The sequence below is a fragment of the Falco biarmicus genome, chromosome W, assembly GCF_023638135.1.
Source record: "Falco biarmicus isolate bFalBia1 chromosome W, bFalBia1.pri, whole genome shotgun sequence".
Taxonomy (NCBI): domain Eukaryota; kingdom Metazoa; phylum Chordata; class Aves; order Falconiformes; family Falconidae; genus Falco; species Falco biarmicus.
Window position 1 is genome coordinate 19,944,033 of NC_079310.1, and position 12,448 is coordinate 19,956,480.

Consider the following 12,448-nt stretch of genomic DNA (forward strand, 5'->3'; position numbering starts at 1 on the left):
TTTTTTCACATTCCACCCCACAAATCGGTGCTTTCACAGATTCTGAAGATGTATGCTGTCTCCAATCAGCATGGTATTACACTAGTTGTATGCTTTCTCTTGCTTCATGCCCAGTTACCAATCAAACACATACACTCTTTACACCATTGACATTTCAGCTTTGGCTTACAGAACCATTTTACCCCACATAGCATACATTGGCACAATACCCACGGGTTACATCCCTTGCAACATAGACAGTTTATTCCGTCTGCACGCTCTGAGTCTTCTCTTCCGTCTTCTGATCTTGACATACAGGTCGCACAAACTTGCTAGGGATCCATATAGGTCCTTTATCTTTGGAGATACAAAAATAACCTCTACCGATATATAACAGCGGATTAGGTCCTTCCCATACACCTGAAGCCATATTTTTATACAGAACATTCAAACCAGGAACTGTAGTTGTTTGGTTCCCTCGCGCTGTTTGGTGATGTATAACAACAGGTGGTCCCTCTCTATCCTCCGTAAGGGAGAGATAGTTTAAGGTAAACAATACCTTAGTCAACCGTTTAGTTACAGCTATGTCCTGTGATACTTTCTATCTCTGAAGATAATCCTTCAGGGTACAGTTTGCACCTTCAACAACTGCTTTCAGTTCTAAGGTTTGAAGGTTGTCCCGTGGTTCACCGGTGATCACTTGTTTCTGCCACTGATTATTGGATTGCCAAACACATGCAGCCTTCTTCATCTTTCGTCCTTCATCTGTAAACACCGTTGGCCCTTCACCTGGTCTTTTCGAACATAACGGTCTCGCAATCCACTGGTAATGTTCCAACATCTTCCAGAGAGGTCCTTTTGGCCGGTTGTTGTGTACAACACCTGTATAACCCATCAAGGCTTCCTGTATGGCTGTTGAATGTCTCAGGAGCCACTCAGAATCATCACCACGGACTGGAATACTGATATCTGCCGGTTCAGTCCCATCATTTTCAACAATCCTGTCTCTTCCTTTTCTCACCAAGGGCGCTACTGCTTTAGGGCGACTTAAAATACGATGTCTGGGTTGCAATGGCAAAAACCACCACCCTAAAACGATCGCTGTATTTTCCCCCTTTTTCTTTTGCCATTGCAAAATAAGGGCAAAAGGTGAAGTGGCAACATTACAAACCAAAAAAGATAACGGATGATTCGCCATTCGGCGACCACACCAGACAGCCTGATTCTTGCGGGACATAACTTCCAGGGCAGCCCGCTGTTCTGGTGAACAAGTTTGAGGACTGTTGGCTTCGGTGCCATGCAACCAGGATCAGAACGGTTGCAAATCATCGTTAGTGAGTCTCTTTGTGTGTCATCAGGGTGTAAGGGAATCGTGAAAAAAAAACAAAACAAAACAGTCTTTCATGTCTATCACAACAATTTTGCCAAATCTGAGGGATCATCATAAAAGGTGGAAGAGCAGTTTGCAACACTCCCATCACTAAAATCTGATCATTAACCGTCCATAAATCATGTCCCAGTTATGTGCATCAAGATTATTAATCAGTACTGGACAAGCTAATGATCTGGTCACCTGCCAATCACCCTCCAAAACAGCATCACGAATAACACCACACCAACGCTGTAGAACTGGATCTTTTCTCGAGTTCAGCATCGGTGGGGTAGTTGAGCTAACTGGAGGAATTACAGGTACTGAAGTAGTAGGCAGGTTTATTTTAACTCGCTTTACCAGGTTTCAAACCATATTGTATAACAGTTTGTCGCAGCTGCTGCATAAACTTCCAATCAAAAGGTTTCCACGCTGCGGCTGCTGAACCATCTGGTAATGTGGTGGTCTGCACCGGACATGCAACAGAAGAAGCAGCCTTCCACTCTCCCTCCAATAAAGCGTCTCGTATAACCCCAGACCAACGACTCTGGGGAGTGGCAGGCTGGAGGATAACACCTTCCTGGGTCAGGATCTGAACATCACGACCACCAGTAGGCAGATGGCATTCATTCAATTGCTGCTGCAAGCGGTTTAGGGTTCGGTTGGAGGGTTTTGTTCGGGCATGGGGTATCGGGGCAGCAGCAGCTGGGGTGGGTTCATTTTCTTTATCGGACTCTGCACTCTTATTCAGAGGCGCGCTCTTTGTACCCGCTCTAGTACCCTCGTCCTCATCTAGCAGGGGGGGCGGCTCTCGGTAGCTTTCAGGTCAGCGTGGAGCACCTGTTGCGGCGACACCCTCCGGTGTCGGTGTCGGGTGTAATAGCCCTGTCGCAGATTTTTTAATAGGCACAATTATGCCTTTCGCAGATGGAACGCCTTGACCAAATAATCGGGTAGACTCCATCGACTCGGTTTCCCGACCGAGGAGGTCTGAAGCAGCCATAGCCATTTTTTTCTCCGCAACCAGGGATCGTAAATGGTTTATGACATCCCGACGGGTTGTCCTCAAGTCCTTGGCCGACTTGTTGCTGCTAAGAATCACATCACAAAGGGAATCCCAGATCTCTCGCCACTCAGTCACACTAAACATCAGTTGCGGGTCTTTTAAGTGTCCTTTTTCCTTCGCCCACCTACATAGCTCATGGAGCTTCTTTGTGCTCACACTAGCCTCTCGCTTAGCAAGAATTTCAGATAATAGCGTGAGTGCCGCCTCCCTTTCCATTATCGAGGGAAAAATGGTCTTACCGGTGCAGGTCCGTGCAGGAGCTCACTGCCGGATTCAGACGCCTTTACTCCTTACGGACGCCTTCCTGCTCGAACTCCTCTCTAGCGACTCTCAATTCGCAAAGCCCACCACCGCAATGCAAAGGCAGAGTTTTTCCAGCTTATTCCAGCTTTCCCGTGGTTCAGGCACCAATTCTTGGGGAGAACGGTTCACCGGAGTCAAGAAGTCGCTCAATATGAGTTATGCATATTGCTCAACTTTATTAGTTTCTAACACTACTTATATAGAATTGATACACATGCATATTCCCAAAGCAAAAATATAATTGGTTATTAGCCTCTAAGCGCGCGCTGTTCTCACACCCCTAATTATCATGACTAAAATAAGCATTCTATCCATGTAGCTATTTGCGGTACTATACTTCAGCCTTGCGGTTTGCTACTCCCTATATTCCCATTCCGCTCCCTGTCTCTCTTGGCCTTGCACCTGCTTTCCCAGCAGCTGTATCTTGTTACAGCCACAGCCTGTTGGCACAACATAATTACTTGGTCTCAGGATTCAAGAATAGCTCAAGGCTATGTGTGGCCTCCTTATTGAATGAGCCATTGTTCGGTGTGCCCTTCCTTGAAAGTGACTTGCAGACATTGTTGCAAAAAAGCGAATGTATGCAGGGAATGAAGAATCTTACTGAAAGTCTTGATATTTGGGATAATTGATTACCTCTGTATGTTAACCCAAAAGAAGTTGATGTTGTTTGCACTTTGAATGTCGATATTTGTCTTTATGTAGATGCTAATGTAGTAGGAGGCTATGATGGGACCATGACACCTGCATAAATCAACACATGAACATGTTGATAAACATAATGCGTTTAAATGCAATATAACTCTGGATGAAGCATGTAATGATGTAGTTGATTTATGGAACTGATGGGAACATACTTCAGTGGTTCTTCTCTTATTCGAAGTAACAGCAGGGAAAGCATTAAAAAGTTAAATCACCTTGTTTGTTAGGCAGTTATGAATGTGAGTCAAATTTGCAAGCATTACATACAAAACAGAGCAACTATTGGCTTTTTGTTGTTGGCTCAAGAATATGGCTCTGAGGATTTTGATGGCATGAGCTGCATGGATTTTAGGTGCCCCATTGCAGCAACGTTGCCAAAATCTGAGAAAATGTCAGCCTTTTTGGCATCCATTCACTCAATTGGCAGTGCTGTTTGCTTCCTATTGCCTTGGTTGACATCATGTTTGCAAGGGCCCTGCAGAACATGACAAATCTGGTACTAGCTGTTCAAAAAACAAAAAGGGGGAATTGTTGGGGTCTGCAGCGAGTCTGCAGACAAGTTAGTTGACTTCAAAGATTTAGCCGTGTACCTTTAAGACAGCCACAAATTGTCAGGTATGTAAACAGGATGTGAAGAATCGAAACTTGGAACTGCAGCATACGGGCATCTACAGCAACAGCAAATAGCAAGCAAGAAGAAGGACACAAAAACCTATCAGGGTCTAACACCTGTACTGTCTAAGATATATAAATAGTTTATATAAACAATAAAGGCCACTTTGTTCGAACCCAGACACACAGACATAGTGGTTTTTTTCAGTCTGCCTCTACTTGTGTCACCACAGTCACTGAATGGCGAACCATCCATTATCTTTTTTGGATTGTAATGTTGCCACTTCACCTTTTGCCCTTATTTTACAATGGCAAAAGAAAAAGGGGGAAAATACAGCAATCGTTTTAGAGTGGTTGTTTTTGCCATTGCAACCCAGACATCGTATTTTAAGTCGCCCTAAAGCAGTAGTGGCCTTGGTGAGAAAAGGAAGAGACAGGATTGTTGAAATTGATGGGACTGAACCAGCAGATATCAGTATTCCAGTCCGTGGTGATGATTCTGAGTGGCTCCTGAGACATTCAACAGCCATACAGGAAGCCTTGATGGGTTATACAGGTGTTGTACACAACAACCGGCCAAAAGGACCTCTCTGGAAGATGATGGATTGCAAGACCGTTATGTTCAAAAAGACCAGGTGAAGGGCCAACGGTGTTTACAGATGCAGAACGAAAGATGAAGAAGGCTGCATGTGTTTGGCAATCCAATAATCAGTGGCAGAAACAAGTGATCACTGGTGAACCACGGGACAACCTTCAAACCTTAGAACTGAAAGCAGTGTGTTGGGCATTGGGAAGCTGGAACAATACACCTGTAAACATAGTATCAGACTCATTGTACGTAGTTGGTGTAGTACAGTGCATTGAAGATGCCTTGTTGAGAGAGACAAAGAATCAACATCTTGGTGAAATGCTTATACAACTGCGTAGTACTCTTCGACAGAGAAAACATGAATTTTGTATTATGCATATTAGAAGTCATCAGTGGACCATTGGGTTGGGCGAAGGTAATGCTAGAGCTGATGAAGCAGTCAGCTGTCTGGCAATAACTCCTCCAACAAATAAGTTTGAAGAAGCTCGTAACAGCCACGAGATGTTTCATCGGAATGCAAAGTCTTTACATCTACAGTATCAAATACCCATAGCAGTTGCAAAGGGTATTGTTCGCTCCTGTCCTCCATGTAGTCATCATGGACCTGGTTTAGGGGTGGGCACTAACCCAAAAGGTCTGAAGGCACTTCAGGTTTGGCAAATGGATGTAACACATGTACCTGACTTTGGGAAGCTTAAGTATGTGCATGTCACAATTGACACCTATTCTCATTTTATATGGGCCACTGCACAAACCGGTGAAAAGGCGTTACATGTGGAGAGACACTTAATGTCTTGTTTTGCTGTAATGGGAGTACCTGTAGAAATAAAGACAGACAATATCCTAACACTATCTACATCAAGCAATAAGGAACTTAAAATCTGCGATGTAAGATTAAATTGTTTCACTCCCCAACACACTAACCTTCGTATATTTTTAGCATTTAATGCTGTCATTGCTCCCGGCATAAATATGGAGGCTAGGACATTTGCTGTTACAGACTGCAGATCGACTCGGTCATTACATGTTTCATCAAAGGTGCGCAGTACCCTCCGTGATCTATGAAATTGTGGAGTCATTTTCAATAAGTCTTTCATATGTGGAGCAAACAAAGTCTATCGCCCTAAATAACGTGGTCCACCGACAGGATTCAAAGGAATCCCTGGCCATGCTCTATATCCACATATCAAAAAGACTCCCGGTGGCAACTGATAGCCCCCTGATACATTTACATGTAAGCCTCCAGTTTTCAATTCACCCCAAATAGGTGAACCGGTTAGATTTTGAAACCTTTTATAATCTCCCATTCATCTTGACATGCAAGCCACAATCACCATGGTTCACCAAACCAAATTACTCCAGTGCCATTTACAGGTTGAAGTGGTGGTACCGTGTCCTCGCATTCTGGCATTCCCGTTGCAGTCACGTTAACGTATTTAACGGGCGTAATGCTACCTAAAAGGTCTAACTCCTGCAATGGCAAATGATATGGTCGATTCAAACTCTCAATAACCATTTTCTGCCACGCTGCATTACGCATAGAAGGCCAAACATATTTCCCATTCGGACTCAGGCATGTTCCCTTTTCATTGGAAGTCAGATTCACTGTCTTAACATTCCAAAACCCATCAAAGTCCACTTCATTTTCCTGCAGGGGAATACCAATTAAGCAAGTTCTAAAGGGGTTGTCTGCTTGCTGCAAACCTAAACAAAAGTCTGTTACCCCTGTAATATTCGCCCATGTCACCCATATGTTTGTTCTAGGCAAGATGTTAAAAATACCTTGGCCAATGGGTAAAAACTTCAAGACCATAAACCGAATCCACCATTTGAGCATGCTTAATCCTACAGAAACGTTACTTTCTGTGAGCTCTCCTTGCCCGCTCATTCTGAGCCTTCCCCCACTTTTCGGCAGGGACAGCATATTGTCGAGGTCTAAGAATACCTTTACCACACTCCCTACTTATAATTTTAGTCTGGCGTAGTAGCCTGAGGCTGTCCAAATATCTGCAAACCCGCTACTGCCACTGTGCTCGAGTTGCGTTTTCAGTAGCTTCAAACAGGGCAAACAGATCTCGGGCAAACCGGTGGTCTCCTCTAATCCCTTCTCGCAATTCCCAAAAAGGATTCCTCTCTCTAACTTTCCATTTACACTGTAAACACCCTAAACCCGTTCGCAAGGTATATACAGAGACCCACCATACAAGTTTACAGAAGCCACAAAGTAATAGAACCCAGCCACACTCCTTTTGTCCACAGTCACAGGCATTTAAGGAATAGTACAGAGTTCTGTTCTCTAGTTCTGCCCGTAGCTGGTCACATGCATCCCTCGGGGAGGCCGAGATTGTCCTCTTCTGTAACAGCAGCGGTGCCTCCAACGCCAGAGGCTGTGTGGCTAGTTGCCACTGATGTGGCTCCCGCTGGCGAGCTTCCGGTACCAGTTCTATGATTACTGGTATCAGCACGTGTCCATTTACTGGGTACCCATACTGGACCTGCAGGGGTGGAAACACACATATAACCTCGACCATTAAACAAAACAGGGGCAGGACCTTCCCATTCCCCTGACTGCGGATTTCTATGAAAACCAGATAATTCAGTTCTTGGGGCTCCAGTATTTACACAAGTAGCATGAATGATAGCTGGGGGCTCTGAGTCAACCCCAAACACACACGAGTGATTGAGAACAAACAAGGTTCTGTGTAGACGCTCCTTTGGATCTGTAATGTCCACAAATTTCTGCAGATAGTCCTTCAACGTCCTGTTTGTTCTTTCGACAATGGCTTGTCCCGTGGGAGGATGAGATATTCCGGTTTTATGCTGTACTCCCCACGTAATAAGAAATTTCCGCAGAACTTGACTGACATAGGCAGGACCATTATCCATCTTAATCTGTTTTGGAACTCCCATGACGGCAAAACAGGCTGTTAGATGTTTACACACATACAAGGCTCTTTCCCCAGGTTGCACAGTTGCCCAAATAAATTTTGAATAGGTGTCTACCGTGACGTGTACATATTTCAACCTGCCAAATTCAGGAACATGAGTGACGTCCATCTGCCAGATCTCTAATGCCCTCAGGCCTCGGGGATTGACCCCCATCCCTAGTTCAGGGCCATGGTGGCTGCACTGTGGGTAACTCCTAACAATACCCTGTGCCTCAGCATATGTCAGCCAAAAATGTCTTTTTAATCCCTTAGCATTTTGATGGAACTGAGCATGGGAGATTCGTGCGGCCTCAAATTGATTGATGGGTGCAGTTCGTGTCAGGCTAACCAATTGATCTGCTCTGTGATTACCTTCTCCTAAGCCTTCCTGCCATTTGTGGCTTCTGATATGAATGATACAGTATGGCGCAGACCTCTGCTTTGTAGCTCTTTGAAGTTGCTGGAATAACTCATTTAGTCGTGGGTTGGTTACTTCTCTCAAAAGTGAATCCTCTATCCTTTGAGCTACTCCTGCCACATATAGTGAATCGGTGACAATGTTCAATGCCACCATGCGCCAGTTTGCCATAGCCCAACAAACTGCAAGCAGCTCCAATGTCTGTAAATTATCTTTAGGGTGGGCAACAATAACGTGTTGCTGCCAGAGTTCCTTTTCCTTCCAGATCACAGCAGCCCTTCGAGTAGCCTTGCCTGCATCCATGAACACTGTAAGACCATCCCGAAGCGGAACAGATGAATGCTTAGGTATTTCCATCCATGAATACGTTCTCAAAAAGTGAATATCTTTCCCCTTTAGCTGTTCTCGTGATATCTGTCCAGAATATCCTAAGAGTGCCAATTGTAAAGCAAAAGAGTTTCGCAAGGCCCATTCTAGGTCTGCTCCCTTCATTGGCAGGTGAATACTAAATGGTTCTTCCCCTGAAATAGCTATCATCCTATCACAACCTTTTTGAATGACTTCGGCTATTGCTTCCATGTGAGTTTGAACTGTTTTCTTAGGTTGAAGGGATAAGAATATCCATTCCAAGACATGGAAGAGGTCATCTCCCCCTTTTTTCTTTTGCCACTGCATGATAACAGCAAAAACAGAGACAGGGCAAGAAACCACTAGTAGTCGGAGGGGGAGGGTAGCGTCTCGTCGAGCTGCCCATCGCGCTGATACTAGGTGCCCAAGATGCTGTATACATTTCTGTTGTTCATTAGTGAGGTGAATGGACTTAGCTGCATCTGCACCTTGTAAAAGAGGCCGTAGGGGAGCTAGATCTTCATTAGTAATGCCCAGAAGGGGACATACCCATTGTAAATCCCCCATCAGCATCTGTGCATCAGTAAGGGTTTTAATGTCAGTGGTAATGGTGGTTTTCTGTGGCGTTATGATGCTGTCATTAATCTTCCATCTCAGGTATCGGAAAGGAGATTGCTTTTGAATCTTTTCTGGTGCCACTTGTAATCCTGCCCGCCCAAGTGTTTGCATAAGTCGTTTTAGGTTTTGTTCTGTAAAGGGTTGCGGTTGAGCTACTAAAATATCGTCCATATAATGAAAAATGAGAGCATGCAGCCACTGTTGACGTAAGGGTTGTAATGCTGCAGCGACGAAAAGTTGACACATGATAGGACTGTTGCACATTCCCTGTGGAAGGACCACCCATTCATAACGCTGAGCTGGCCAATCCTTGTTAATTGCTGGCAAGGTGAAGGCAAAGCGCGGTGTATCTGAGGGATGTAAAGGTATGGTAAAGAAACAGTCCTTTAGGTCTACAATTAATAAGGCCCAGTCTTTAGGTATCATAGTAGGAGTTGGTAATCCGGGCTGGAGCACTCCCATGGCTTGCATTTGTTCATTCACCTTGCATAAATCATGAAGTAAGCAAAACTTTCCAGACTTTTTTGGTATAACAAAGATGGGGGTATTCCAAGGGCTAGTTGATGACTTAATATGGTGAGCATTTAGTTGTTCTTGTACCAGCTCATGCGCTATCTGCAGCTTCTCTTTTTGTAGCGGCCGCTGCTCCACCCAGACAGGCTCATCTGTAATCCAGGTGAGTTTTAGGATGGGAGGCTGCCCCGCAGGGGCCGCTGCCAGAAAACCGTACCAGGGGTAGTTAACACAACTCCCAACTGAGTCATTATTTTGCGGCCGACGAGGGCAGAGATGCCATCTGGTAAAGGTAAAATCAGTACATGTGCTGATGCTGTTTTGTCTTCCACTTGAATAATGATTGTCTCTGTGCTAGTATGTGGCAGTGAGACGCCTCCGATGCCGCTGACTCCTGTAGCCGGTCTAGTAGGCCAATGTCTAGGCCACACATGTCGGGTGATGATAGTAACATCAGCTCCTGTGTCAAAAAGTGCAACAAAAGTACAAGTTTCATTTCCTCTCCATAATGTGACTCTGGCTTCTGGGTGGTTGTTCATTGACATAGTGAAACATACAAGTTCGTTTGTAGATCCAAAGTTGTATTCCCACGATTCGGTAAAGAGTCACAAGGTGGCGCACATATGCTATTAGTGAAATTTCTCATGGGAACTAATTGAGCAATTTTACTGCCGCGTGGTATGCGGAGAGGCGGATACAATGTGTAAGCCACAATAACAATCTGTCCCGTATAATCAGCATCAATTAGCCCCGGAATTACAAAGATACCTTTTAGTCCAGCCGAAGATCGGCCTAATAGGAGAGCTCCAAATCGGTGACACGAGGAGTGTATAGGGCCAAAGGTCGTGGTTGGAATCTTTTGCGGTGTTGTGTCAAACAGAGTGACATCTACTGCTGCTGCCAAGTCGATTCCCAAGCTTCCCCGGGTTGCTGGGAGACCGGGGTCTGCGGTGGCGGGACCACTTTTGTCTGCACGCGGCCGCCATTCACGCTGCGCTTGTAGTTTCCCGGACACCAACAGAATTTAGTAGCATGAGAAGTAGTCCGGCAATGATCACACCATACAGACGCTGAGCGGTTACGGTGCTGATGACCTCTCCCCCCACAGAGAAAACAAGGTCCCGTATAAACCTTTTGTGTAGTTCGCGGTCGCACTGTAGGTTTAAGAACAGCAGCCAGCGCCTGGGTATGGTTTTGCATGGCTGCAGATACAGCAGAACTTACAGCATTAGAGACGAAGGTGGCCTGCTGGACAGATGCGCTGTTTACCATTTGCTCCAGCATTTCCTCCACCGGGGCCATTCGGGGAAGGGTGGACAGAATCGTCTTGGCCCTTGGATTAGCATTTTCAAAAGTTAGCATCTGGAGCATTTGTACTTTAAGGTCCTCTGTCATATTGTAGGTTTGGTCTAAGGCTTGCACTAGCCGGTTTACAAAACTATCAAAGGGCTCTGTTGCTCCCTGTTTTACCGCCGTAAAGGAAGGAGCCTTACGGTCTGACGGAACAAGCATCAGGGCTTGCCTTGCAGTCAGGGCAGAGGCATTATGCATTTCCATAGAAAACGTTAATTGTACCTTAGGGTCGGCATAAATGTCCTGACCTAATAGCATGTCCTCCTTAACATGGCACAGGGGATGCCCCTGAGCCCTGGGCTGCAGCAAAGTCTTACGCACTTGTCATTCCCATTCCTTTTCAAAAAGTAAATACTGCGCCGGTGTAAGAAGCAACCTAGCTAGCAAAGCACAGTCATCAGGTGTCATAATTTCCAAGTCAAACAAATAATTCAACAAGTGTTTGACCGGTTTAGATTGTAATCCATATTGTGTAACGGCTTGTCGCAGCTGCTGTATAAACTTCCAATCAAAAGGTTTCCACACAGCGGCTGCTGAACCAGCAGGTAAAGCAGTAGTCTGCACCAGACAAGCAACAGCAGAAGCAGCTTCCCACTCACCCTCCAATATAGCGTCTCTTACAACCCCAGACCAACGACTTTTGGTAGCGGCAGGTTGGAGGATAACACCTTCCTGGGTCAGGATCTGAACATCACGACCGGCAGTAGACAGAGGGCATTCAGTCAATTGCTGCTGCAAACAGTGTAGGGTCTAGTCGGAGGGTTTGGTTCGGGGACGGGGGATCGGGGCATGTGCAGGTGGGGTGGGTTCATTTTCTTTATCAGACTCCGCGTTCTCATTCAGAGGCGCACTCAGACCCGCTGTAGTACTCTTGTCCTCATCTAACGGGGGGGGGTGGCTCTCGGTAGCTTTCAGGGCGGCGCGGAGCACCCGTTGCGGCGGCACCCTCCGGAGATGGTGTCGGGTGTAATAGCTCTGTCACAGTGTTTTTAATGGGCACAATTATGCCTTTTGCAGACGGAGTGCCTAGACCAAAAAATCAGGTAGACTCCGACTTGGTTTCCCGACCGAGGAGGTCTGACGCAGCCATAGCCATTTTTTTCTCCGCAACCAGGGATCGTAAATGGTTTATGACATCCCGGCAGGCAGTCCCCAAGTCCTTGGCTGACTTGCTGCCACTAAGGATCGCATCGCAAAGGGAATCCCCGACCTCTCACCACTCAGTTACACTAAACAGCAATTGCGGGTCTTTTAAGTGTCCGTTTTCAGCCACCCACCTACAGAGCTCATGGAGCTTCTTTGTGCTCATGCTAGCCTCTCGCTTAGCAAGAATTTCACATAACAGTGTGAGTGCCGCCTCCCTTTCCATTATCGAGGGAAAAACGGTCTTACCGGTGCAGGTCCGTGCAGGAGCTCACTGCCGGATTCAGACGCCTTTACTCCTTACGGACGCCTTCCTGCTCGAACTCCTCTCTAGCGACTCTCAATTCGCAAAGCCCACCACCGCAATGCAAAGGCAGAGTTTTTCCAGCTTATTCCAGCTTTCCCGTGGTTCAGGCACCAATTCTTGGGGAGAACGGTTTGCCGGAGTCAAGAAGTCGCTCAATATGAGTTATGCATCTTGCTCAACTTTATTAGCTTCTAACACTAC

General features: G+C 45.9%; 1 protein-coding gene across 1 annotated transcript; it reads right to left on the bottom strand.

Moving 5' to 3' along the window:
• Positions 1–354: 354 nt before the first annotated feature.
• On the bottom strand, positions 355–11,740 carry LOC130141989 (uncharacterized). The gene is made up of 2 exons (XM_056323391.1): positions 11,728–11,740; positions 355–2,188 (listed from the first exon to the last, which is right to left on the bottom strand). The coding sequence occupies exon 2, from the start codon at positions 1,214–1,216 to the stop codon at positions 581–583; it is 636 nt and encodes a 211-aa protein (XP_056179366.1). The 5' UTR covers positions 1,217–2,188; positions 11,728–11,740; the 3' UTR covers positions 355–580.
• Between the last annotated feature and the right edge of the window lie 708 nt (positions 11,741–12,448).

Excerpts from the sequence above, each read along its gene's own strand:
- LOC130141989 (XM_056323391.1), bottom strand. The coding sequence starts at position 1,216 with ATGTCCCGCAAGAATCAGGCTGTCTGGTGTGGTCGCCGAATGGCGAAT.